Source organism: Aegilops tauschii, chromosome 7 (assembly GCF_002575655.3).
Source record: "Aegilops tauschii subsp. strangulata cultivar AL8/78 chromosome 7, Aet v6.0, whole genome shotgun sequence".
Lineage (NCBI taxonomy): Eukaryota > Viridiplantae > Streptophyta > Magnoliopsida > Poales > Poaceae > Aegilops > Aegilops tauschii.
Window position 1 is genome coordinate 400,609,305 of NC_053041.3, and position 27,819 is coordinate 400,637,123.

General features: G+C 47.6%; 2 protein-coding genes across 12 annotated transcripts; one reads left to right on the forward strand and one right to left on the reverse strand.

Annotated features, from left to right (window-relative positions):
- Positions 1-3,042: 3,042 nt before the first annotated feature.
- Positions 3,043-27,031, reverse strand: LOC109761013 (uncharacterized). 11 transcript variants are annotated; one of them, XM_073503442.1, is made up of 14 exons: positions 26,553-26,792; positions 26,427-26,470; positions 20,687-20,835; positions 20,188-20,255; positions 13,123-13,262; positions 12,666-12,763; positions 12,510-12,572; positions 6,145-6,302; positions 5,591-6,056; positions 4,475-4,533; positions 4,296-4,395; positions 4,119-4,201; positions 3,822-3,913; positions 3,043-3,601 (listed from the first exon to the last, which is right to left on the reverse strand). In XM_073503442.1, exons 9-13 carry the CDS (start codon positions 5,912-5,914, stop codon positions 3,823-3,825), a joined length of 657 nt encoding a protein of 218 aa, XP_073359543.1. In that variant the 5' UTR covers positions 5,915-6,056; positions 6,145-6,302; positions 12,510-12,572; positions 12,666-12,763; positions 13,123-13,262; positions 20,188-20,255; positions 20,687-20,835; positions 26,427-26,470; positions 26,553-26,792; the 3' UTR covers positions 3,043-3,601; position 3,822. The 11 variants fall into 11 exon arrangements, with proteins under 11 accessions (XP_073359543.1, XP_073359548.1, XP_073359542.1 ...); XM_073503447.1 differs by lacking the exon at positions 20,687-20,835 and having other exon boundaries at positions 4,481-4,533; positions 26,553-26,820; XM_073503441.1 differs by lacking the exon at positions 20,687-20,835 and having other exon boundaries at positions 26,553-26,820.
- On the forward strand, positions 21,307-24,279 carry LOC141027206 (uncharacterized). The gene has a single exon (XM_073504188.1). The coding sequence runs from the start codon at positions 21,307-21,309 to the stop codon at positions 24,277-24,279; it is 2,973 nt and encodes a 990-aa protein (XP_073360289.1).
- Positions 27,032-27,819: the final 788 nt, after the last annotated feature.

The following is a 27,819-nucleotide window of genomic DNA, read 5'->3' on the forward strand; positions in this document are numbered from 1 at the left end:
ATAATGAGACAACCATATGAATCTATTGTGAGGGCAACCTATGCCCCAGAGGATGGTAATATTGAAAAGACTTGATTTCTTGCTTTAAGCCTAACTTAAAGGCGTTAAAGAAAAGTGCTCTTGGGAGACAACCCAAGATTTTTTTTGCTTTCTGTTTTGCTTTTTATTTATTTTTGAGTCAAGGTGCTCATTTCTACTGTAATGACACCTTTGTATCCTTTTTATTTCGTTGTTGTGCCAAGAGTAGCCTCTAATTGAGAGGTGATCAAAAAGTTTTATCTTGCTGCCAGAAAACAGATTCGCTGTGCTTCACCGTAAAAATTCTTTCTCCCAGCCAGAAGGTGATATGGATCTGAAATTGTTTGTGAGTAAGCTGAGGCTTATTGCCTACCTTTCATTAGTTTTAAGTTTTTTGATTAGAGGACCAGAAGTTCCTCGAAAAAATTCATCTTTGCTGGCTGTTTCAGTTTGGCAGATTCTGCCTATATTTTGCGTTGCCTATTTTCAAGTGTTAAGTGGTGTTCTTAAGGTGGGGGACACTACATTAAGACCTAATAACAGTAGCCTAATGTCAAAAACAAGTTTGTAGGATTTTCCCAATTGTATCAAGTGGTTGAATTCATTTTAATGCACTAACCCTTCTAATGATTTTATGAGAAGTTTTGTGTGAAGGGAATTTTCAAGTGCGCGTGTAGGGAACTATGAAAGAAGTCCAAGAAGGGGCAAGAGCTCAAGCTTGGGGATTGATGGCTCCCAAGTGCAGGAGATCAGTTGTAGCACCTTTCGATTAGAAAAGGTTGTCAAACCCACGAGGAGCTAAAGGTATTGGTTAGCAAGAATGATAAATAAAACAATGAAAGATGCAGGTATTTTTGGGGTTTTTGGTTGTATAATTGCACGGAAATATAAAATGCTGAAAGTAAATAGTAGCAGTTGAAAGCTCTCAATGAGAGAAAAGCCCAATCCTCTATGTGCAAGAGGACAAGCTCAAGTGACATGTAACTTATATGTGGAAAATGTTCCCGAGGGCGGCACGGATATCACTAGGCATATAGATTTATTAAATAACACGTTTCATATCTTGTCAAGTTTTAATCTTCTTGGGGCGGAGCCATAACTAGGTAAAACTAAATTAATAGTCTACAACCCCTTATGATGGATCATGTGGCCAACTCAATGACTGCACAAGAATTATTAAGACATAAAGTCCCACCATAGCATTACACTCTAAGGTCCCCGACACTAATACCCACATAATTAGAATTGCATGACTCTGTCTTAGGCTTTCTTGTCCTCCTAAGTCTTCCTCAATTCATTACACTATGTTGTTCTCCTATGAGACCATAAAGGTGAAGTGTTGTGCAGTCGACGTTCGCACAACACCATCATAGAATCACATAAAAGATAAATTCTTGACAAAATACCAACACATGTTATATATAAATCATTGCCAATTCATCCTATGCCCTCAGGAACATGCGGGAACTACTCACAACGTGCAAACATGATCATAATCAGTGGCATAAAGGGTACAACACAATCTGAAATTATAACTTCACCACCAAATAATGACAAGTACCCAATCACTAACATGAATAGGAGCACAAGACAATGATCTAGGGTATAGCAGCTCTCAAACTATGAGGGGAACGAGATGGATCACAGGGATGGTGATGGAGATGGTGCTGGTCTTGGTGATGGTGATGATGTAGAGGCCTCCTCACACGCCAAGGAGGAAAGGTGATGACGATGGCGATGGTTTCCCCCTCTCCGGGGGCTCCGGAGCAGCAGGATCTGACCCCCTCGAAGGGATCCAGGAGTTTCGCCGCCGTCGCGGCCTCAGATAATTCGGGGAAAAATAGGGCGTGACTTTTCGGGGAAGACGACGACCTACGTAAAAAGCCCCAGCCGAGGAGGTGCCCGAGGCTCCTGTTGGTGGGTCCCATGCGACCCCTGTACCTGGCCGCGTGGGCCCACCCAACTTGGGCACCGTGGCTCTCCTCCCTTCGGTCTTCTTTCGACGTTATTCCTTCCGAAGAAAAATCACCGAGGTTTCTTTCCTTTTGTTCATTGGGTTCCCGAAACTCCTGAAACAATAAAAACAAGAAAAGGAGGGGAATCTGCCTCCCTGATATTAAATACCAAAAATAGGGACTTGTAGGAAAGTCCCATAAATCATCTAAAACATGTAAAAACATTGATGTAACAGTGCTAATAACATTCCAATATGATAATATGAGATATAAAAATGATGATATAAAATGCACGTATCAACTCCCCCAAGCATAAACCTTTACTCGTCCCCGAGTAAGCAAGGACATAGATCATAACATGCATCAATGGACTTGTGGTTGATGGAATCAGAAGAGAAGGTTTGTATGCACCAATTTGTATATTATGAAAGTAATTTTAAATATGTATTGACCTCATATAAAGAAGGAACATCCATTAAATGTTGAACATTCCAATATTTCCAGTACTGCTAAGCAAAACATATTTTTATTCTATTGTTCCCTGTGATGGACAACAAACATGTGTGATATCAGTGATTTAATTCCTTGTGAATTATATGGCAGGTGCATTTCAAAATCAAGCTTAGTCACTAACGATTATGGTCACTATAACATGTATTTGAAGGTTACATGGAATGTGAATTCATCGTGTTTGAATAAGTTTTGTTTAGTTTTGCATGCACTCTTCATTTCATACGTCAGATAGCACATGGATAGCTGCTTCTTTAGATAACAGAGGAGAGCTTAACTTTATTTCTTTCAACTTAAAGAACATTAGTTGAATGTGAAAATAAACGATTGCTTACAAAAAGTTTTAGTCCATGAGTAAAATACATATTGTATGTTATGATGCCTGGCATCCATCTTATATAACCACACCTCTGGCGGATAACTTCAGAAACTGTTGGTATCCCATAGTACATTTGTAACCATTTTTTTAAAGATTGCTTTACCCTTCCTTGGAAAAACTGAACACATACTAATTATAGAGCAACAGAAACTCTAGTAAGTACGTTCAATACACAAGACATATGAAACTTGAGGCTATATTATAGCCTTGCCAGTAACAATAGCAAGTAGAAATTCACGATAGATACATAAGCTTAAATAGATAGATCCAAGTATTCACCAATAGTCCATGGCATGCAAACAGAGAAATGAAGTTTACAGGTCAATCATCAGATTGTGCTGACACCGGTCTAGCAGGTTCTTTTCCTACTGTTATTAGTTTGTACTTATAAAAGCTTGCTTCTGGACAAGCATATGGTCACACAAAATACCCATCACATGTGCATCTAAGCAACAATCGTAGGTGATCTATGCTGCAGCATTAAAGATACATCCAACAACACAGAGTGGGCAAACGGCAAGGTCATCACATCACGCAGACAGCGTAAGACGAGACCCATAGATGCAAAAGTCAAAGCCGCCTTAGTAGCTCGATGAAGCACGGAGGAAGGCAAGCCGAACACCCGCGAATGTCGAGGCGGCAAGCAGCAGTGAACTATCTAGGAACCCTTCACCTGTTTCTTGTGAGCTAAGCTCATAACAAGAATCATACAGGAAGACAAGGATGAACGGAACTGAACCTGATCACCACGGAAAAGATGAAAGAATAAAGAGATCGTATTTGAACCGAAGACAAGAGACCAATGTAATTCACTGGGATATATAGAGGAATCTTTTGGAAGAAAAGAAGTAGACGGAGAAAAGTAACTGCATATGCAAGACAATCAGGAAAAGAAGCAACCTTTGAGCCTAATGCCTAGAAGCAGAAGAATGAACATGCAAAACGTAATTAGCACCCACCTTATTTACAAACGACATCTGCAAGCACTGCAGAAAGGGCATTACTTCTGTTGTTTCTTTGGTGGCCCAGACCCTTGCTACCGGACGGGGACCTAACACACGAGAAAAGCAGACAGTAAATATATTGCTGACAGACAAAATGGTTCGGGGGCTGGCATGTGCACTGTAAATGTGGTAGAATTAGAACTCTTACACCCTAATTCCGCATATTGCAAAATAAGAAACAGAATGCAAAATAAGAATGTGTCCTGGAGTTGAACTAATAATACATCAGACCATCAAGTAGTTAAGCAAGACCTTTTGGGCCTAATGGGTACCGCATCAACATCTTTCTCTTCAACAGTCATGGAAGAATCATCCACCACAGCTTCCACGCCATCCTAATTTTTTTCCCAAGATAAAACAAGTCAGAGCAAGAACAAGGAGGGTCCAGAAAGAGGATCAGTAAATACGAAAAAAACAAACAGCCAGCACCTGGGCAGATGTAGTAGCATCGCCTAGCATGACGTCAGACTTTCCTTTCAAAGATTTACCAAACAAAGAGCGCCTTGCGCCACGCTTCGGGGCAACAGAGCTGTTGCAATAAATAATAAGACGATAAGAAGGGGAAAGAACCAAATGAACAAGGGACATGCAGTTCCATAATACTTTACCAGTACCGTGGAGATGGAGTTGAGGGGGTGATTTTGCCAATAGAAGCATGTGTGTGTGCCTGAGGAAGAAAAAATAGCATTAGGATGATCTGATAGTACATCCAAATAATCAATGTAGTGTAGATCCTCCAAAATAGGGAGGATAACAATGGTCAGGGCGACGCCAGGTACTATAACACAATAGTATAAAGAATGAACAGCCAAGTGTGCTTAGACAGAACCATCTATTCAACCCCAGAACAAAAGCACACTCATGCAGTACGTAACATTTCAGAAAGTAAAGAAAAGTTGCAGGACAAACCCTACCCAAGACACAAGTCGTCCTCCTCTCTAACACATCATATCAGATTCAGAGTAACACCGGAAACAAGCAAGTAGCACTCAGGGAAGCAATTTTTTACTGATCAGTGGCATGGTGTTACTACCTCATTATGTCCTGATTCTAGATTTTTCTGGCCACATATATTTTGCTGAACTGAACACAAGTCGTCCTCCTCTCTAACACATCAGATCAGATTCAGAGTCACACCGAAACAAGCAAGTAGCACTTCTTTTTTTGCGTGGTAGCACTCAGGGAAGCAATTTTTTACTGATCAGTGGCATGATGTTACTACCTCATTATGTCCTGATTCTAGATTTTTTGGCCACATATATTTTTACTGATCAGCAATATCAGAAAGTGATGCAATACTTGTGTTCAGTTCAGCACACACTTCAAATAATAAGAAAATGAAGACTGGTACTTGCTATGGTCTGTTCATGAATCTGTGGTTGGCTGATGCAATGGGATTCGGAGTCAATTTGCTAGTGTACATTATAGTTAGTTCATTCAGTACTCAGTATCATTGGTGCATCCTGCATATACTGATGTTCATCAAAGCAACGCATTTGATCATGCCTTTATTGCTTTGAAAACCTGATTCTTCTAATGGACATGCATATTGTTCTACCACATACAAAGTATCTCTTAACACGGCAATGCAAAGTATCCTACGATTTAACCTGAATGTGAGCATACTCGCTTCAGTATCCTACCATTTAAATCCTAGAAAGGATTGAACATTGTGATTCCAAGTTCCAGCAAACAAATGAAAACACAAAAATGTTGTGTTATACCTGAGCTGCAGGAGAACCAGGTAGAAAACCCGTGGGAGGAGGTGTGTTTGGTCCAGACGATATAGCCGGTCCCAAGACAGGGAGTTGTTCACCACAAACATTGTTGACCAATGCATCCTTGCCAGATCCAGAAGCAACAGCACTGACAGAGGGAGGCAACTCAGGTTTGTAGGTTTCTGCAATTCTATTGACCTGGAATGACAAATCCTCGCCATTTTTGAGCTTCCATTTTTTTGATATGGAGACCATGAGCTTATACTTCTGCCCGATGAGCTGAGTTATCTGTGGTGGAATAGTAACGTCATGCCTCACAAGTTTGGCCATCTTGTCCACGGCAGCATATCCGGGATACCTTTGATGAAGTATAGCAATTAATGGTTTTCCTACAGCACCCGATGCGACCTTGTCAAACAACACAAATTCAGTTTCCGCGGTGCCATCAGATGCAAAGACAGAAATACAGTACCTGGAAATCAAAACCAAAAGAAGGTTTTAGTTCACAGATAGTAGCATGCAAGCACCAAATCAAAGAAGTAAATGGTAAATATGCTCACGTTAAGTCGGCCTCAACAGAGGAGCAAGCATCGTCAGAGCATCTATACTGATAGCCAGTATATTTAGCAGACTTGAGGCACGTGGCACACGAAGCGAACCACCAACGTTGATCAGAGCCAAGCCTGTCAACAGTGACAGTACAGAAAAACCGCTTGTCCTGGAAAACAGCAATAGCTGATATGAACAAATATAAAACTGATGTTGTCTATTTCATTGCTACATACAAAAACAAGCTCTGGATAATGCGAGAACTTGATAACTGAAACTGAGATTTGGGAAGTGCGGTAATATGAGAAACATGTGTATTCCAAAAACTGAAATGTTACAGGATTTGAAATAAATAGTGCAATGCTAAAATATCCCGAATAAAATGCTAACGACATACGTAAACTGATCCGTCGAAAAAAAAACGAAAAGACAATTATTGCAGTTTCACCTATATTAAAGCAGAAGTAAAAAATCACAACACTGTGTATTAAGTTAAGCATGAAAGTTAGAGTAAACAATATATTTCCCATAACCAAATTAGCTAGAGGATAAGCTCCATATGTAAATACCGCTACAACATATAGAATATTTAAACTCATTGGAGAGTAAAAGGTTCTAAATAAAATGATATGGCATCTCATCTCCTGGATGCATTTGAACAAATATGTGTATCCCAGCAACCTAAAATGCATCGGACCTTGGCTCTGGCAGAACCAGAATTAATCGTTATATCTCTCAGTACATAGCAGATTCACCAAAAATATCGGCAACAGCATGGAATTGGCTTTGTGAGAACCAACACCAGAGGTAACCAAAAAGACTAACCTAGTGCTGATTATGGAAATGAGGTCAACCAATTATTATACTTTAATGACGATAAAAACTGTAAGACTGAATGACGCCCATTCGCCTGTTAGAGTTATAATATAAGTCATGTACCCCTTTGTATTTATCCCGTTGTATAAGGGGTTTCCTGCATATGTTCCCCACCTGTACATGTATATATATCGGCCTATGGCCTCATGGGAATACAAGTTGCTTATTCCTAACATGGTATTAGAGCTTTAGGTCTCTTTTTCGCACGCGCAACTCGTGCTACGATCCAATCTCGGCGCCGCTGCTGTCCGCTCCTCCCGCCTCCTCCCGCCCGGCATTGGGCAGCTCGTGGTCGCGCCATCCTCCCCCTCCCGCCGTCTGCTGTCTGCCCCTCCCGCCCGGCTCCTCCCGCCGTCTGCCGTCGCCTCATCCCGCCCGGCGTTGGGCAGCTCGTGGTCGCGCCATCCTCCCCCTCCCGCCCGGCCCCTCCCGCCGTCTGCTGTCTGCCCCTCCCGCCCGGCTCCTCCCGCCGTCTGCCGTCCGCCCCTCCCGCCTGGTCCCTCCCGCCGTCCGCCTCCTCTCGCCAGGAGCTGTCTGGGCGGCTTGCGGTCGCGCCGTTTTCCTCTCGGCGGCGCCTCCTGCTCCCAGCCACGTGAGGGCAGCGGAGGCATCGACTCCGGCTCCATGCGTGGCTACTCGCGGCCGTCGTTCGTGGACCACCGTGTGACTCCTTGTCTCCGCTTTCCCTCGAGAAAAAAAAAATGTCTGCTGCATCGGGCTCTGTTGCTGTCCCTCGCTGCCCGGTGATCCCTGACGGTGTTTTCAGTGTTTGCTCTACTGACCCCGTCTCGCACATGTGCCTTTCTTCCGTGCTTGGTGCTCGTTCGTCTGTGCTATCGTCCCCTGTGGCGACTCTCGCACGTGGTGATTGTCGCTCTACATCGACTCCTCCTGCAACTTTCATCGGTGATTATCGTTCTACACCGGCTCCTCTCACGGCCCCCATCGGATGTGTTGATGCATATGACTCTATTGACCCGCGTCTTCCTTTGGCGCTTGGGGCTTGTCTGCATGTGCCCTCGTCTCCGTCACCGGCCTCTACGGATGATGTTGATTATGCCATGTCGCCTCCTCTGGCGGTTTCCACAGGTGGTGGTGGCCCTGGTGGCCGCTCCTCTCCCAGTGCTACTGCGTCATCTACTTCAGCTATGTACTTCACCGAGCAGGAGATTGTGGGACTTCGTGGTCTGCTCCCTGCCTCCGGCTCTTCATTGCCGGGTGCATCTACGTCGACCTCTTCAGTTGAGCTCCTGACTGAGCAGGAGATTACGCGCCTTCGGTGCTTGCTCGCTGCATGCTCTGGTTCTTCACCGACGGGTTCTGCTGGTTCTGCTACTGACTCCTCTGGCATTGTGAGACCACCTTCAACACAGTCAGGTACATCTCCATGGATTCTTGATACTGGAGCATCTTTTCATATATCTCATGATTCATCCACCTTGTCTTCTATTCGTGCTCTTGATTCTCCTATTCATGTTCTTACTGCTGATGGTACCTCCCTCCCGATTAATGGTCGAGGCATTCTTAGCACCTCATCTTTTCATGTTCCTGATGTTGCTCATGTTCCTCGACTTACCATGCAGCTCCTTTCTGGTGGTCAGATTGTTGACTCCGGTTGTCGGGTGATTCTAGACTTTGACTCTTGTTCTGTTCTGGACCGTCACACTGGTGCTCTCCTTGGTGCTGGCCCCCGACACCGTGACTCTCAGGGTCTCTGGGAGCTTGACTGGCTTCACCTTCCCTCCGCTGCCACCGCCGCCAGTCTTTCCCCCTCTGTTGCCTTGTCTACTAGCTCTTCTCAGCAGTGGCATCATCGCCTTGGTCACTTGTGTGGCTCTCGTCTCTCATCCTTAGTTCGACGTGGTCTTCTTGGATCTGTCTCCGGCGGTGTGTCTTTAGACTGTCAGGGTTGTCGGCTTGGTAAACAGGTCCAGTTACCTTATCCTCATAGTGACACTATGTCTCAGCGTCCTTTTGACCTGGTTCACTCCGATGTCTGGGGTCCAGCTCCCTTTGCCTCGAAAGGAGGTCATCGCTACTATATTATTTTTATAGATGATTTCTCTCGATACACCTGGCTATATTTTATGTCTTCTCGTAGTGAGGTGTTATCTATCTATAAGCGCTTTGCTGCCATGGTTCACACTCAGTTCTCTACTCCTATTCGTGTTTTCCGTGCTGACTCTGCTGGAGAGTATATCTCCAAGATGTTGCGTGGAGTCCTTGCTGAGCAGGGTACTCTTGCCCAGTTCTCTTGTCCTGGTGCTCATGCTCAGAATGGCGTGTCTGAGCGCAAGCATCGTCACCTTCTTGAGACGGCTCGTGCGATGATGATCGCCGCCTCTCTTCCGCCTCATTTTTGGGCCGAGGCTATCTCCACTTCCGCCTATCTCATCAACCTTCAGCCGTCCGCTGCTTTGCAGGGTGGCGTTCCTTTTGAGCGTCTTTTTGATCGTTCTCCCGATTATTCGATGCTTCGCTTGTTTGGTTGTGTTTGCTATGTTCTTCTTGCCCCTCGCGAACGCACCAAACTGACCGCTCAGTCTGTTGAGTGTGTCTTCTTAGGCTACAGTGATGAGCATAAGGGCTATCGTTGTTGGGATCCTATTGGTCGTCGGATGCGTATCTCTCGCGACGTGACTTTTGATGAGTCTCGTCCTTTCTACCCACGCCCATCTTCCTCGATTTTTTCAGTGGAGGATATCTCTTTTCTCACTTTTCCTGACTCACCTATCACCCCCGTTGCGCCTGTGCCTATTCGTTCCACTCCCTCTGCTTCTCCACCTCTAGTCGATTTGCAGCAACCATCTTCTCCGGTCTCCTCGCCTAGCATGTCACCGGATTCTACACCTTCATCTCCGGTGACTTCTTCGTCGCCACCCACACCTTCATCTCCGGTGACTTCTTCGTCGCCACCCCCCGATTCTACCTTGGCGATTCCTCCTTCTATTGTTCCATCTTTTCCTCAGCATTACACTCGTCGTTCACGACCTGTGGATGCCTCTTTGGATGAGTCGTCCTCTTCCACTCAGCCTACTTATGGCTTGCGTTCTCGTCCTCGTCCGCCTGTTGATCGCTTTGGATTTCCCACTGCTGGTGCTGCTGTTCTTGAGCCGACTTCTTATCGTCAGGCTGTTGTTCATCCTGAATGGCAGTTTGCGATGGCAGAGGAGATTGCTGCTCTTGAACGCACTGGTACCTGGGATCTTGTTTCTCTTCCTCCCGGAGTCCGTCCCATCACTTGTAAGTGGATCTACAAGGTTAAGACTCGCTCCGATGGTTCTCTTGAGCGTCACAAAGCTCGTCTTGTGGCTCGTGGTTTTCAGCAGGAGCATGGTCGTGATTATGACGAGACTTTTGCTCTTGTGGCACATATGACCACTGTTCGTACACTTCTTGCTGTTGCCTCTGTACGTCACTGGTCTATATCTCAGCTTGATGTTAAGAATGCCTTTCTTAATGGTGAGCTACGTGAGGAGGTGTACATGCAGCCACCACCTGGGTATTATGTTCCTGATGGCATGGTATGTCGTCTTCGTCGCTCTCTCTATGGCCTTAAGCAAGCCCCTCGCGCCTGGTTTGAGCGTTTTGCCTCTGTGGTCACTACTGCTGGTTTTTCAGCAAGTGCTCATGATCCAGCATTGTTCATTCACCTTTCTCCTCGTGGTCGGACTCTTCTTCTTCTCTATGTTGATGACATGATCATCACTGGGGATGACCCCGAGTATATTGCCTTTGTAAAGGCCCGTCTTAGTGAGCAGTTTCTTATGTCTGATCTTGGACCTCTTCGCTACTTTCTTGGGATTGAAGTCTCTTCTACCTCTGATGGCTTTTTTATATCCCAGGAAAAGTATATTCAGGATCTTCTTGCTCGTGCTGCTCTTACTGACGAACGCATTGTTGAGACTCCTATGGAGCTCAATGTTCACCTCCGTGCTACTGATGGTGTTCCTCTTCCTGACCCGACGCGTTATCGTCATCTCGTTGGCAGTCTTGTCTATCTTGCTGTCACTCGTCCGGGCATCTCTTATCCGGTTCATATTCTGAGTCAGTTTGTTTCTGCTCCCACATCGGTTCACTACGGTCATCTCCTTCGTGTTCTCCGATATCTTCGGGGCACGATCTCTCACCGTCTATTCTTTCCTAGCTCCAGTTCTTTACAGCTTCAGGCCTATTCGGATGCTACGTGGGCTAGTGATCCTTCTGATCGCCGTTCACTTTCTGCTTACTGTGTTTTTCTTGGTGGTTCTCTCATTGCCTGGAAGACGAAGAAACAGATTGCAGTTTCCCGTTCGAGTGCTGAGGCTGAGTTGCGAGCCATGGCTCTTTTGACGGCAGAGGTGACTTGGTTACGGTGGTTACTTCAGGATTTTGGTGTTTCTGTCACTACACCGACTCTGCTCTTATCTAACAGTACAGGTGCTATTAGCATTGCGCGCGATCCTGTGAAGCATGAGCTCACCAAGCATATTGGTGTTGATGCTTTCTATGTGCGCGCTGCTGTGCAGGATCAGGTTATTGCTCTTCAGTATGTGCCTTCCGAGTTACAGTTGGCAGATTTCCTGACGAAGGCCCAGACTAGAGCACAACATGGCTTTTATCTCTCCAAACTCAGTGTTGTTCATCCACCATGAGTTTGAGGGGGGGTGTTAGAGTTATAATATAAGTCATGTACCCCTTTGTATTTATCCCGTTGTATAAGGGGTTTCCTGCATATGTTCCCCACCTGTACATGTATATATATCGGCCTATGGCCTCATGGGAATACAAGTTGCTTATTCCTAACATCGCCAACTAACAAGCTCTTCCAAAAAAATAGCTATTTTTACTTGTTAGCATTGAAGTTTGGGTAGTACTTCTACAACTGGACCTAATTTACATCGTGGATAGTACTTCTACTGCTGATGGTACGGCACCAAATGCTGCAGGCAAAAAGATATTGTCCTAAACATGTTTTGTTTAACTTCATGAGCTCTTCACAAACTTCATTAGCTCAGATTATTGGGCTTTCATCTGCGTGTACCCAATCAATGGACTGGGAGCAACAGCAGAACATGGGCTGAAAGCTAGAGTAATGAAAAAATATATGTATGGCCAAAATCATGAGAGTATAGTGCAGACTGCAGACTCTTTTAAAACAGAGAACTAAATAATATATATTGATGCCTAGGAAAGCAATCCTACCAGAAGAACCAAAGGAAAAACTAAACTAAGCACCCAATCAATGGACTGGGAGTAACAACAGAACATGCGCTGAAAGCGAGTAATGAAAAAATATATATAGAGGGCTACAGTTTATATGTCAAATACAAATAGGAGTAATTTATATTTTTCAGTGGCACTTTACACAAAAATTGGATGCCTACGATCTGTATATAATCCAACAAAGAAGTATAAAATGACGGCAGATAAATCATCAGCTCTCCATCCAGAAGCACAGCCTGAATTTTGCAATAATAGGGACAATTCAAAAGAAAACAAGAGAAAATAGAGTACTGACCCTTTACAGTAAGGCATGATAAGCAGATCATATATAGACACCACTGGAATAATGCAAAGATCACTGAAATGTAAGCAAGATTTCAGCATACACGGAAACAAATCTAAGCAGGGACGAAAACAAACCAATGGAGTTGATGGTGTAGCCCCTTCATACCAAGCGAATCAAATATAAACACCACATGTTATTGGTGCTCGCTTGCAGGTGATGACTGTACCAAACATTAAGTTGCAACTCATCGTTGAAGCCCTGGCCTGAACAACACAAAAAAAAACACCTATCAGGTAACATGCCTAGAGATAAGGCTAGACAAGAAAATAAAGCATTTGAGAGACACTAAATGAACAAGAGCAGCTACGGCAGAACATTGAATAGGAATTACATCCAACAATTTTCCTAAGAAAACGAGAACACTGCGGCCAAACTGAGAACTCTTGAATCCAACTTAAATCCTGCTAAACCGTTTCAACCACACATTCAAGATCACACCAATCTGATCAAAACGTACTATGATAAGACCAAACAGTCAAAAAGCAAACATGGACCATTGGTAGCGAGATTTTATACAGAGAAGCAAGGAAGGAAGATGAGCACAGAAGAGCCGGGATTAAACCTTCTAGATTGGTCGCTGTAGAGCCCTCATCTTCACCAGTAGGTCCTCACATCTGACATGTAAATGGGGATATATTTACAGCCTTGGACCAAAATCTCTCAAATATGACTACCACCAACTTGTACCTTGTTCAGTTCAATCTGTACAAAAGGCAAGATTAAGAAATAAGTGGAGACATGATTACTATCACTGTGAATCTCAGAAAGCTTGGAACATGCCATCTGCGGAAAACATGACAAGGACGATTAAAATGGCAAGGATAATGCACCGGGCAGCCAAACTGAAGACAAGAAAAAGTAGATAGAGGTAAAGACAATTTATACGCAAGAACATAGCTCTATACCTGGGAGGAAATGAGAACGTTACGCTCAATAAACAAGCGCAAGAGAAACAGAAGCGTATAGTGAGCCAACACTATGCACCCAAAAGTAACCGTTCAAAAGACATAGCTCAAAAGCCAGCAAACCAAAAAACATATAGTAAACTGGTGCTAACATTACTTATTTTCAAGAGGAGCACACAAACTGTCCAAAAGACATAGTTCAAAAGTCTGCAGCACAGAAAAGTATGTAGTAAACATAGGTAGGTAATTACAATAGGTGCTATTATTACTTATTTGCAAGAGATTCGAAAATCTCAGAGAACACGATATTTCTAGTCTCGGAACCGCAGGTACCATCTTCGTTCTCAATCAATATCCGGAGTGCTTTTTTAGAGGTCACACGCGACACCGCAACATAGAACTGGCCATGGGTGAAGACAGGAGTCTTCAGATACAGACCAACAGCTGCAAGAGTTTGTCCCTGGCTTTTGTTAACAGTCATGGCATATGAAATTCTAATAGGAAACTGCCGGCGGTGCAAAGTAAAAGGCCATTTAGGATCTCTAACAGTCAAGCATATCCTCGGTATATAAACTATATCTCCGATATTGGAACCAGTCATTACAACTGCCTCAATGAGTTTCTCAGCAAGTCTAGTAACAATAAGTCGTGTACCATTGCATAAACCAGCCGCCTGGCTTATGTTCCTAAGGAGCATGATTGGAACACCTTTTTTAAGAACCAATTTATGGTAAGGAAAGTTATTTACTTTGATGGTATTTAGAACTTCAGTAGGATAAAAAACATCTATGTTACGAGCTTCATCTGCTGAATTTCCCGTCGAGTCACAGCTTAAATATTCCCTCTCCTCGCCAGGCACCAAAGAAAGAACATGATCATTGATGTCCATAGCTAGATCATTTGTCGGTGTTAAAATAGCTCTTTCTTTCAAGTAGTTAGGATCAGAGTAGCGCTGCAAGAAATCTACATAAACAACATCAACAATAGCTGGAATTTTTGGGCCATCGGTATGCACCAAATGTTCGCTGGGAATGCTTATCCAGGTAGGGTCAGATTCCCCCTGCCGCGCCATGGCAGGGATGGTGCCATTACCAATGCTCAGAACCCACCGACCAAAGGCTCCCGCCTCAGCCTGCACATCAGGATCCTCAGTCTGGACAGCTAGCCGCATGTTAATAGTAAGGTGAAGAACCGTGACATGATGCCACAGAGGAGAATTTGTAACAGCAGCATTGACAACCTGAGATCGGGTTCCACCCTCAATAACAGGCAAAATCTGCCTAAGGTCACCCACCCAAGACAACTATCTTACCACCAAACGGAACATTGGCCAGCGACGGATCACGGTCAGATAAAACATCACGCAAGCTCCGATCTAGCGCCTCAAAACATTTCCTATGTGTCATCAAAGCTTCATCCCAAATAATAAGAGACGCTGACTCGATCAAAGACGATAACATAGTAGACCTCCGAATGTCACATAGCCTGTTCTCATCAAGGTCAATAGGAATTTTAAATCTAGAGTGCGCCGTTCTACCCTCCAGGGAGCAGCAGCGATGCAACACCTGAAGATGCAACAGTCAAAACAACCCTTTTGTATCCTCGAAGATAAGCAACAAGAGCATTCCAAAGAAAAGTTTTTCCAGTACCACCATGGCCCGAAACAAAAAATAAACCAGGTTTATCCTCCCTCACTCGATCAATTATAGATGTAAAAGCCTTTTTTTGGTCTACGTTAAGTTTTTTCTGCATAGCTTCAGCACTTTCAATGAGCGCTTCAAAATCTTGACAAAGTTCATCGCTAATCATATTGGCGTCCCGCGAGCTACCATCTTACACAGATTTTAGAGGCAAATTGTGATCCAAAATATTACAAACATTCCTAGAAAAAACAATAGACAACTCATCTAAAAGCAAGTTTTTTAGCTCATCATCAGGAACACAATATGAAGGATCATGACGATCACGACGCATCCTATACTGGATGTCTTCAGCTAGATCACTCCAATATTTTTCGAAAAAACCCTTTTCATCGATGACTCCACAGAAAAGAATTATGGTCACAAATAGCTGACGCAACTGGTTTCCCATACCCCATTTCAAAGCATCATCAAATGCACAGAACCACTCGTTATCATCACCAAGTAACCCCCTAGCAGCACATGCATCTTTGAATGTCCCATAGACAACGCCACTGTAACTCCTAACATCAGCATAAGACTTTGCGCCTTTTACAATCATTAGCAGCATTCTAAGATAATAAAGTTCACCAACAGAAGGATGCACATAGTAAATCCTACCAATTCTTTTGCCAAGTTTTCTTTTCATCCATACCTTACTCTGTGCATTCCAAGACCATTTTGTGGGAAAATCACAGTATGTTAAAGACCTGGCACTTTCGTATCTAGCATTAGCAACAAACCATTCTGTTAACATGGTCTTGTGCAGCAAAGAATTGTTAACAATAGCCTTAAGGTTGGCCCTTGCACGAAATCGCACAATATGTTTATTTGGTAAATGAACAGCAAGTCTTTCTACAGAAGGTTCTTTACTGTGTATGTCATACCCATAACACCTCCAAAATGAATCATGGGCACATACGTATCAACACGCTCTATACTCTTCAATTTCATCCACCCCATTATCATTTGGATCCTCAGAATTTTTTATCCTATTAAACAGAGTTTTTGACATGTCAGGGCCCTTGGTAACATACTTATACAGATATTTTAAGACATGTGTTTTGTTACACCACTCAACATTTAAATGAGCTTGATATTTCTTCAGCATTGCCATGTTATAAGGCACAACGTGCCTATTATCAAGCCTAATCTTGTTTTTCATGATAAAACGGCCATTATTTGGACGCCTGTAGACAGGAAAGCCTACTTCATCAATCGATGTTTCTTCCTGAAATGTTTTAGGGAATTTTTTCGAACACAGGCCATCTTTCATACAAGGACATTTAGGGTGATCCTCCCCACATGGCCCATGCATCATGAACTCAGCAACGAGGGCATATCCAAGAGGATCTGCCACGGGATCAGGAATTTGTGCACACACGAACGAATCAATCAAAGCAGGGCTAACCTCACCCCGCTTCTCTTTGTCTTGCCAAGTAAGTATATGCGCGTGCGGTAAGCCCCTTTTCTGAAATTCCACAGTGTGCAAAACTGGGAGAAGGTAGTCAAGTTAAACAAAAAAAAAATCTCCACAGAGAAAGTAAGCAACAGGTTGCATTACCTGTGACCACTTTGCCGTACGCCTTGCCAGATCTAATATCACGAAGGTACTCATTAAGTTTCATGTGGTACACCCTAACAGTAATATCAGCCCTATTGTGTGGTCTCTGGCCAGGTTCAACAGAAAGAGCTTCCGTTATCTCAGGCCACTTAGGATTACATGTGAAAGTAGTAAAAAGATCAGGACAACCATGCACACAGGCGATAACCACCGCATCCTGAAAATTTTCGATCATATAACGGCGTCCACCAGTAAAAGAAGAGGGCAATATTTTTTTTTTACCAACTGAACTTCCATCTATGCGGCCCACTCCAACCGCATCTACAAGCCCTTGTAAATTCTCAGCTCTCAGATCATCGTTGCATAGCAAAATAAAATGTAGCCTGGACTCATCTGTGCATACACGAGAATCTACAACTGCCTGATCAGACAACAGACCACAAGACAAACAAGGGTTATGCTGGCCTTCTTTATAGTGTGAACAAAAACAATAAAAATCCTGCATGGTCATTTTCTCTCTTTTGTTGGAACCTTCGTGATCTACCGCTATGTATTTCACACCAAGCTGAAATCCACGCTCACCGAACGGAAAGAGTAGAGGGTATTGTAAAGCCATATAAGCAGGATGTAAAGACGAAATTCGCTGCAAATGTGTTCCCCTACCATGTATTATTATATCACGGCTAGGAGTTTCCAATGTTAATTCACCAACAACTAAGCATGCAAGCTCATCCGTGGAAGGAAGATTAAACTGAGGGCCATCATCTTTGCCAGGAGCAACTATACGAATAGAAATTTCAGCAAATTCATTCTCAGCCAAGATCTCCTTAGCGATGCGGAATTTTTTTACAAGAGAATTGTGCTCATCAAGCATGAGCTTCAGACCATTAACAATATCCTTATCTAACCCACCCAGAATTCTATCTTCCTTGTTTAAAGCCTGAATTCGATTATCAATCTCATTTCCACCATGAAACACATACAGCTCTGCAAATTTTGGAGCATTCCCTTCCTGTGGCAAAAGAGATCCCATCCGATGACATATACCGCCGGAGATTTTAAAAATGTTTGGACCACCACCATTATTTACTGAACGATCTATTTTCGCCCCCATGGAAGTAAAAGCAAACAAACAGTTATATTGTCGTATTTTTTCAATGAATTCCTTGCTCTGTGGGGGTCCATCAAATTTTAGAAGGTCAACAAGAAATGGAGGCGGTTTTTTGAAAGGCTCAACAAAGACTTTCCCACCCTTGCAGCAGAGGTTGTAGACAACCCGCCTTTTGCTTACTGCAGATTCAGACTTCGCCCTCTCCTGATACCAGAAGCTCGACTTACAACGGGAACACTTATATGCTGGGCCTCCATAGAAAGACCTGCCTACATAACCAGCTATGGAACAAGTATGTCCTTAGATCAAATCATACGACAATAGACTCTGGTAAGACAGAGGCAGCGCAAACAAGATATCGCATGTATTACCTTTAAAAATAGCAACCTCCTCATCTGTGAAACCAACCTACAAAGGATCTAAGGGAGAAGTAAACGGTGCATCTGTACGAAATACAGCAATCCAAAAGCTCACACGGCGTCATAAACATAAGACAAGTCTAAGGAAGTAAAGAGTAAAGGAACTAAATAAGCACCTGGCACACGACCACCAAACCATCTATCGTGTATGAGCTTGCGTTTCTTTCGATTCGCAGCAGTAACCTCAGAGGTAAGAACAGGGAAGAAACCATCGTCTATAGTAATAACACAAAAACAAAGGCATTAATAAGGTAACATAAAAAGGGACTACCGAGAAGTGACAAGAAGGGTCATACATTTTCTCTTGGGAAGGCCTGAAGCAATATATCCAACAAACGCCGACGAGATAAGATTTTTACGGCGAGAGGGACGAGGAAGAGACACAAGAGGCACCCCAGCAGCCACCCTGCGGGGGCGACGGACAACAGGAGGGCTATCCGTAGGATTCTTACGACGAGAGGCACCAGGAAGAGGCACAAGAGCCACCCCAGCAGCGGCCCTGCGGCGGCGAGAAACAACAGGAGGGCTATCCATAGCGTATACGGTAGAACATAGGCGTGAGGGAGGTCATAGCAAAATCACTGGACTACAAATCCTACATCATAGCACAAACATCACTGGAATGTCAAGAAAGCACCCAAACAAACCAGAGAAATCTAAAGATGGACATGCCGGAGCATAAAACATTGACTAAAGCAAGGAACTACCATACTCAACGCAGCAGCACTAAAACCTTTTAAAATCCTGAAAGTAAGAAACAAATCTAAAAGAACAGCACCCAAATAAAAGGGATAAAATAATATGAAGAGGGCACTGGAAATGCTTTACCACCAACCACTTTCATCCCTGTACACGAAAGGGAAGAAATAACCAACGAAGGAAACCCGAACTAAAAAGGTATCAAAACACCCTCAAATGGATCCAACAAGAAGCTAAGCATCTAACAGCAAAACAAAAGAAATGGGACAAACCAAAACACTATAAAAACAAGGTTGAGATAGCAAGAGCCAAGGCCTATTCAGTCTGCTTTCCACAAGCCCAAAGAGAAACAAAACTAACAGCCCACCTACACTAACAGCCCACCTAAAATCCTGGCAGGAATCAAAGTGTGTTCACTTTGTCTGCTGCAAGCCCAAAAAGAAGCAAAGACAAGAGCCTACCGAAAACTTTTTTACACAGAGAAGCGATGCAGGGAGCAAGAGAATACTTGGTACAGAGAACAGCACACCCGACTACGCAATAATCTCACTATAAACCACATCTCGTTATACAAAGCTCTCAAACAGTAAGCAGTCTAGTTTCAGTACAAGAATCAATTACAGAATCTACACATTACGCATGGATGCCATAAGCTGAGAGCACAATAAATTCCAATCTAACGTTCCCCGCTCAACAGGAGGCGAGGTAAATAACCCTGGCCCTACAGAAACCTCTCTCTCCAATCTCCCGGCGTGCCGAGCAGCATACACAGCGACAAGAACAGCAGAACGCATGGATTCCCTATACGCCATCATGCATTCATAGTTGTAGTCTCGCACAACGAACCCATAGATTCGTTGCAAAAAATTGATGACCTGCACAGCAGCGTGATCGTAAGCGCCAACGCAGCCACGCCAGGCTGTGCTCCAAAAGAACTGCCTCCGTGACACCGCGCCGACGCCTTCCAAAGGAAGCTCAAGCTCTACCCCAGCCAAAACAGAACCGTCCTCAGTCACCTCACACAAGTAAAACAAGGCCGGCAAAGCACAACGAGCTGCAAGAGTCTCTAAAACAGGAACGACGAAGTAAACAACAGCACACATCCTGGAGAGCATCGCAACAAAATGATAAGAAAAAAAACACAACCACAACCCACGGAGATAATCCGCAGGAACAAAACAAGTGTAAGTAAACATAGACACATATCACACATATATGCAATACATATATTCTACAGGGAAGAAACAAACCTTGATAGGAGCACTAAGCACAGTACAGGGCAGGATCGAGCCAAGATGATATTCTGGACCTGGTAGACCTGTTTGCAGACAAGGCCAAAAGACAACCAAAAAGAATATCAGGTCAACAATCAGGTAAACGTCATACAAAATCTGCAAAGGAGATTTCTGAAGAAGAAAAGAACAACGTCTAAACCCATAAAGCAGTAGAAACAAACTAATACAGAAAGTAAGAACGTGTAAACCTAGAAAGTAATTACAAATATACAGAAAGAAATAACAATATCCAATGTAAAAAAGAGCACTACTTCCTTTCAAGGTGAATAAGGCACCCGATACTGTCATCAGTTTAGCAAAGACGACTTGCATGAAGGCTAATATTTTTCTGTTTACAAGAACCTACTTGAAAAAAGGCACACACAAAGATCTATAAAAAGAAGTCTGCTAACAGAAAGGAACACCAAAAGGTACCATAGAAGACCTAAAAGGCGTAAGAGCGCGAGAGACAAACCTCTGCTAAGAATGAGCAGCAGCAGCAGACGGTCGATGAACGGCGGAAGAAGGTGATGGATAAGTCTATGTACTAAGGTCTTTGTGGGGCTGCAGCACATGGTCCTTTGGCTGCAGCACATGGTCCTTGTGGCAGTTAGGATAGAATCCCTGACCATCAAGGACTGGCAGTTAGGATAGCATCTTAGACTAGCATCTTAGACTGGCATCTTAGCAGCATCTTAGACTAGCATCTTATCATATGCTTGGCTGGCTAGCAGCCTATAAGTATGTATCCCCAACCCCTCAGGTTGGCATGGCATTTGTGTGAGAAATAAACCAACGAAAATTGTCCCAACTCTCCTAGTGTCATCCACAACTATGAAATGCTCAGGCTGAAAGGTCTAACAAGTGGTATCAGAGCCTGGTTATCTTGTACCCTGAGCATTTCCTGCTTACCTCCCTCACCGGGAGCTAAGCAGCCCAAGTCGGTAGCAGCAGCTGCTCCGTCTGCCTCTGGTTACCTCCCTCCCTCTGGACTGTCGAGCAGCAGCTCGGCAACAACAGCCTCCTCTTCACGCAACAGCCCCCCTGCAGCGAGCCATGTCTGCAGGTCGCTCTCAGCGCACGGCTACCTCGAGCATGCGGCGCCGGCAGGAGGCCGAGCGCGCCGTGGCAGAGGAGCGTGAGCGAGCGGCGGTAGCAGCAGCTGCTGCGGCGGCAAGGGTGTCGAGGCTGGCTGCAGCGGAGCTGGCAGCAGCCAGAGCGGAGGTAGAAGCAGCCAGGGCGGAGGTAGAAGCAGCCCGTGAGGCTACGGCGGATGCCAAGGCACTCCGCGGCGGCCCCGGCAACTCCAGCAGCTCCGCGCCTGCGGACGACGGCGCCGACGCAGATCGCGCCAAAGTGGCGCAGGAGCGGACGACGCAGTGGGCAGCCGAGCACGCCCGCGCTCCAGGTGGAGGCGCGCACCGCGACGGCGGCTGCAATGACCAGGACCGCGGCCTCTACGAGGTCCGGACTGTGGTCAGGGATGTTGGTCCCAGTGTTGGGTGGCCTACCCTCACTAAAACCAACTACGTCGAGTGGGCCGGGATCATGAAGGTCAGGCTCCAGGTGCGGCGTATGTGGGAGGCAGTCCAGGACAGCAACATCGACCACCTAGAGGATCGACGGGCGCTGGACGCCCTCATCGCCGCAGTCCCGCCCGAGATGCAGTTCTCGCTTTCCAACAAGCGGACTTCCAAGGAGGCTTGGGACGCCATCGCCGCAGCACGCATCGGCAGCGACCGTGCTCGCAAGTCCACCCTGCAGGCACTTCGTAAGGAGTGGGAGAACCTGGGCTTCAAGCCAGGTGAGGACGTTGATGACTTCGCTCTCCGTCTCAACACTCTGCTGCAGAAGATGGTGAAGTTTGGCGATGCCACCTACACCGAGGAGAGAGCTGTCGAGAAGCTTTTTCGGTGCATTCCCGAGAAGTACAAGCAGATGGCTCGCTCGATCGAGTCGTTGCTGGACCTCTCCACGATGACGATCGAGGAGGCGATAGGCCGTCTCAAGGTCGTCGACACCGACGAGCCACAGCCTCCCTTGGGGCCCATCACCACCGGTGGGAAGCTGCTCCTAACTCGGGAGCAGTGGGATCCCAGCCTTGGTGACAGGAAGAAGGGGGAGCCTTCTTCCACGACGGGCGGCCGCAAGCGTGGCAAGCAGCGCAAGGCGCGAAGAGGCCCCCCGGGCAAGGCACAAGGACGTGCCGAAGGTGACGCCGGCGGAGGCGTCAAGGACGGCGCCGCTGGCAAGCCCAAGCCGGCAGAGGATAACAGTTGTCACAACTGTGGCCGGCTTGGCCATTGGGCCAATGAGTGTCGACAACCACGACAAGGCCAGGCTCACGTCGCACAGGCGAAGGAGGAGGAGACGGCTTTGTTCATGGCACACGCAAGCATCGAGCTATCTTCAGCGACACCAGTCGCAAAGGCTCCCCTCCACCTCGACGAGCGAAAAGCACATGCTCTTCTCGGCGATGGCTCCGGGAAGGACAAGACTGAGGGGTGGTGCCTCGATACTGGCGCCACCCACCACATGACCGGTCGAAGGGAGTTCTTCGCCGAGCTCGACTCCGACGCGCGAGGCTCCGTCAAGTTTGGGGATGCCTTCGCTGTGGAAATTAAGGGCATCGGCTCCGTCATCTTCACCACCAAGACGGGAGAGCACCGGCTGCTCACCGGTGTCTACTACATCCCCGCGCTAAGGAACTCCATCATCAGCTTGGGACAGCTGGATGAGAACGGCTCACGCGTGCTGATTGAGCATGGGGTCCTACGTATCTGGGATCGCCAGGGTCGCCTTCTCGCCAAGGTACCCAGAGGTGGAAATCGACTTTACGTCCTTGATGTGCAGGTGGCACAACCGGTCTGTCTCGCTGTCTGTCGGGACGACGAGGCGTGGCAATGGCATGAGCGCTTTGGGCACCTTCATTTTGAGGCCCTGAAGCGTCTAAGTGCCAAGGAGATGGTGCGAGGCCTGCCATGCCTCGACCATGTGGAGCAGTTCTGCGACATCTGCATGATGACGAAGCAGAGACGACTCCCCTTTCCCCAACAGGCGAGTTTTCGGGCCAAGGAGAGGCTGGAGCTCGTGCACGGAGACCTTTGCGGCCCGGTGAGGGAGCTCGTGCACGGAGACCTGTGCGGCCCGGTGACGCCAGCCACACCAGGAGGTCGACGCTACTTCCTACTGCTCGTCGACGATCTCTCCCGTTACATGTGGGTGATGATCCTCGGCAGTAAGGGAGAGGCGGCAGACGCCATCAGGCGCGCGCAGGTTGGTGTGGAGGCGGAGAGCGGCCGCAAATTGCGCGTGTTGCGCACTGACAACGGCGGCGAATTCACGGCGGCTGAATTCGCGTCGTACTGCGCTGATGAGGGCATCCAGCGCCACTACTCCGCGCCGTACAGCCCGCAGCAAAACGGCGTCGTCGAGCGGCGCAACCAGACGGTTGTGGGGATGGCTCGGGCTCTCCTCAAGCAGAGAGGGATGCCGGCTGTCTTCTGGGGAGAGGCGGTGCTAACAGCCGTCTACATCCTCAACCGCTCGCCTACCAAGGCACTCGACGGCAGGACACCGTACGAGGCCTGGCATGGGCGGAAGCAGGCGGTCTCCCACTTGCGGGTCTTTGGTTGCCTTGCGTTCGCCAAGGAGCTCGGCCACATCGGCAAGCTCGACGACAGGAGCACTCCGGGAGTCTTCATCGGCTACGCGGAGGGCTCAAAGGCCTACCGCATCCTCGACCCAAAGACACAGCATGTGCGCATGGCGCGAGACGTCGTGTTCAACGAAGGGCGAGGGTGGCAATGGGACAAGGCGGTGGACGACGGCTCGACGCCGACGTATGACGAGCTCCTCTTCGCCGGGCACGCCTACCCCGCCCCCCAAAACCACATCGACTCCGGTGCCTGCTACGCCGACGACACCACAACCGGCGAGGCCGCACACTCCAGCCCCGGCAGTCACCACCCCGGGCTCATCTTCATCAGCACCAGCTCACGCAGAGCACAACCCGACGAAGTTCGCTTCTCCGCTCACTCACGACGAGGAGCGGATCGACGCGTATGATGGCGGCGAACCGCTGCGGTATCGTACGATGGAAGATCTACTCGGCGACCAGCCGGTGCCGGGACTGGTGCCACGTGACCTGGAGGCGCAGCTACAACTCGCGTGTGAAGACGGCGAACCACGGTCTTTTGCAGAGGCCGAGAGAGACGCGGCATGGCGCGCCGCGATGCAGTTGGAGATGGATGCGGTCGAGCAAAACCACACCTGGGAGCTCGCTGACCTCCCTCGTGGTCACCGCGCAATCACCCTTAAGTGGGTGTTCAAGCTGAAGAGGGATGGAGTCGGCGCCATCATCAAGCACAAGGCTCGCTTGGTGGCCCGAGGCTTCTTGCAGCAGGAAGGAGTCGACTTCGACGACGCCTTCGCTCCCGTGGCACGGATGGAGTCCGTGCGACTTCTCCTCGCGCTGGCTGCCCAGGAGGGCTGGCATGTCCATCATATGGATGTCAAGTCGGCATTCCTCAACGGCGACTTGAAGGAGGAAGTCTACATGCATCAGCCACCGGGATTTGCGATCCCTGGCCAGGAGGGCAAGGTACTCCGCCTGCGCAAGGCTCTCTATGGCCTACGGCAGGCACCTAGGGCGTGGAACGCCAAGCTGGACTCCACGCTAAAGAAGATGGGATTCGAGCAAAGCCCGCATGAGGCGGCCGTCTACCGACGGGGCAGTGGAGGAAACGCCCTGCTGGTGGGCGTCTATGTTGACGACTTGGTGATTACCGGCACCAAAGATGCAGAGGTGGCAGCGTTCAAGGAAGACATGAAGGCCACCTTCCAGATGAGTGATCTGGGGCTCCTCTCCTTCTATCTTGGGATTGAGGTGCACCAGGATCACTCCGGGATCGCGCTTCGACAGTCCGCCTACGCCAAGCGCATCGTTGAGCTAGCTGGGCTCACCGACTGTCACCCAGCTCTCACTCCGATGGAGGAGAGGCTGAAACTGAGCCGTGACAGCAAGGCGGAGGAAGTGGATGCTACGCAGTACCGACGCCTTGTGGGGAGCCTTCGCTACCTCGCCCACACACGGCCGGACTTGGCATTCTCCGTCGGCTATGTCAGTCGGTTCATGGAGCGACCGACGACGGAGCACCAGCAGGCAGTGAAGAGGATCGTCCGCTACGTAGCAGGGACCCTCGACCACGGCCTCCACTACCCTAGGTGTCCGGGGGCGGCACACTTCGTCGGATACAGCGACAGCGACCACGCCGGCGACATCGACACCAGCAAGAGCACGAGCGGGATCCTCTTCTTCCTCGGCAAGTGTCTCGTGAGCTGGCAATCAGTCAAGCAGCAGGTGGTGGCCCTGTCCAGCTGTGAGGCTGAGTACATAGCGGCCTCCACCGCCTGCACTCAGGCACTCTGACTCGCTCGACTGCTTGGTGATCTCCTCGTCCGAGACACCAGAACGGTGCAGCTCCTGGTGGACAGCAAGTCCGCCCTGGCCCTGGCAAAGAACCCCGTTTTCCACGAACGGAGCAAGCACATCCGACTGAGGTACCATTTCATCCGCAGCTGTGTGGAAGAAGGGAGCATCGAGGCGAGCTACATCAACACCACGGACCAGCTCGCAGACCTGCTCACCAAGCCTCTTGGGAGGATCAAGTTCCTCGAACTCTGCTCCAGGATCGGGATGATTCAACCCTCCCACAAAACGACGTACAAGACTTAGGGGGAGAATGATGGATAAGTCTATGTACTAAGGTCTTTGTGGGTCTGCAGCATATGGTCCTTGTGGCAGTTAGGATAGAATCCCTGACCATCAAGGACCGGCAGTTAGGATAGCATCTTAGACTAGCATCTTAGACTGGCATCTTAGCAGCATCTTAGACTAGCATCTTAGCATATGCTTGGCTGGCTAGCAGCCTATAAGTATGTATCCCCAACCCCTCAGGTTGGCATGGCATTTGTGTGAGAAATAAACCAACGAAAATTGTCCCAACTCTCCTAGTGTCATCCATAGCTATGAAATGCTCAGGCTGAAAGGTCTAACAGAAGGACGCACAGTTGAGCACCAGCAGAACACGTTCAGTAAAACCTGAGAGCACCGGCGAGTTAGGAATTTCATCAAACATGTAAGCCGCAAGGCAAGAAATGCAAGCAGAGGAAACGAAAATACACCGGAAGAAAAAGCAAAGAGGGGCACCTACTCAAGAATCAATACCACGTCAAGAAAACAGAGGGCAACCTAGATCTGCAGGAAAGGAAAAAAGGAAGGTTTAGAACGGAGGAGATCGAACCGTGGACGAACCGAACAACAAGGTGGACGATCTAACCTCAGCCATACGCATGATCGACGGCGAAGGTCATCGTGAAAGCAAGCAGATCGGGGCGGAAGAAGGCGATGCGAGCAGAACGCGCGGGAACAGTGGGTCGAAACGGGGAAAGTGAAGGAACGAGATCCTCTAACGTAGCAGCGACTACTGCAGAGGGACGTCGATGCCTAGCGCCCGTCGATGCCTCATCCAATCGCACGAAGTTGGAACGTGGCAAAGCATGCCAGCAATGCCTAAAACCGTTCGGCCCATAAACGAAGCCCAATCGCGTATAAGGGAAAAAACCTTCAAACTCCGTCACTGTTCACTCGCCGTTGCCATTGCCAGCGCTCGACGCCACTATGAGACTGAGCTTCGCAGCGTCAGAGAGGGTGACTGTCGCTGCCATGTTCGCACCTCCGCCATGAAACCTAGCTGCTCAAACTAACAAGTTGAGGATGAACTTGAAGGCTGAAAGTTTGTACTAGAAGCTAAGAGTAACTCCAACCGGCCGACCCAAACGGACGGCGATTTGTTCATCTTTTGTCCGTTTTGGTCAGCCCGACGGACAGTCATGTCCGCTTTCGCGTTTGGATTGGCGCATGCGCCCAACGCTGGTCTGACACATTTTTTAGGTGACTGGAAAAAAATTATAAATATTTTAAAAATAACAAAACATTAATTAAAAATTAATGTCGGCCTTTGATGCCGGCCACAAAGGCTGGCGAGAGTCCAAGTCCACATTTACATTAACTAAATATTAATTAAACTTAATAAAACTACGAGGCGGCGCGCTGCCTTAGGCATCCTCGTTGTCGTCGTCGGGGCCGGTGAGGTTGATTAGCATCGGCGCCGGGCCTGCTCAAGGGAACGCCGTCTTCCAGGCTGCGGCGACGTCGTCCGCTGCTGGGTGTGCTCCCACCGGCTAGGGTGCCCCGCCCCGGGCACGACGCTCCTACTCGCGTCGCGCTCGAGCTGCTCGAGGTACTCGCCCTCGCGGCGCTCCTCTGCCAACCTTAGCTGTCGCCACTGCTCGAGGTAGGCACACTCCTGCACCTCGGTCACCCCCATCCAGACCGGTGGTGCGCTGACCCACTCGCCCACCACCACGGTCTAGGAGTACCGCTGGATGGGGGTCGGCTCCGGCTCGGCCTTGGCGGGGAAAGCGGGGCCAGCAAAGGCGGCGGGGGCCTTGCCCTTGCCTTTACCGGAGAAGAACCTATTTTGCGGCGGCTGCGGTGGCTAGGGTTGTCTCCGACGGGGGAGTAGAGGGATGGCGAGATGGGGA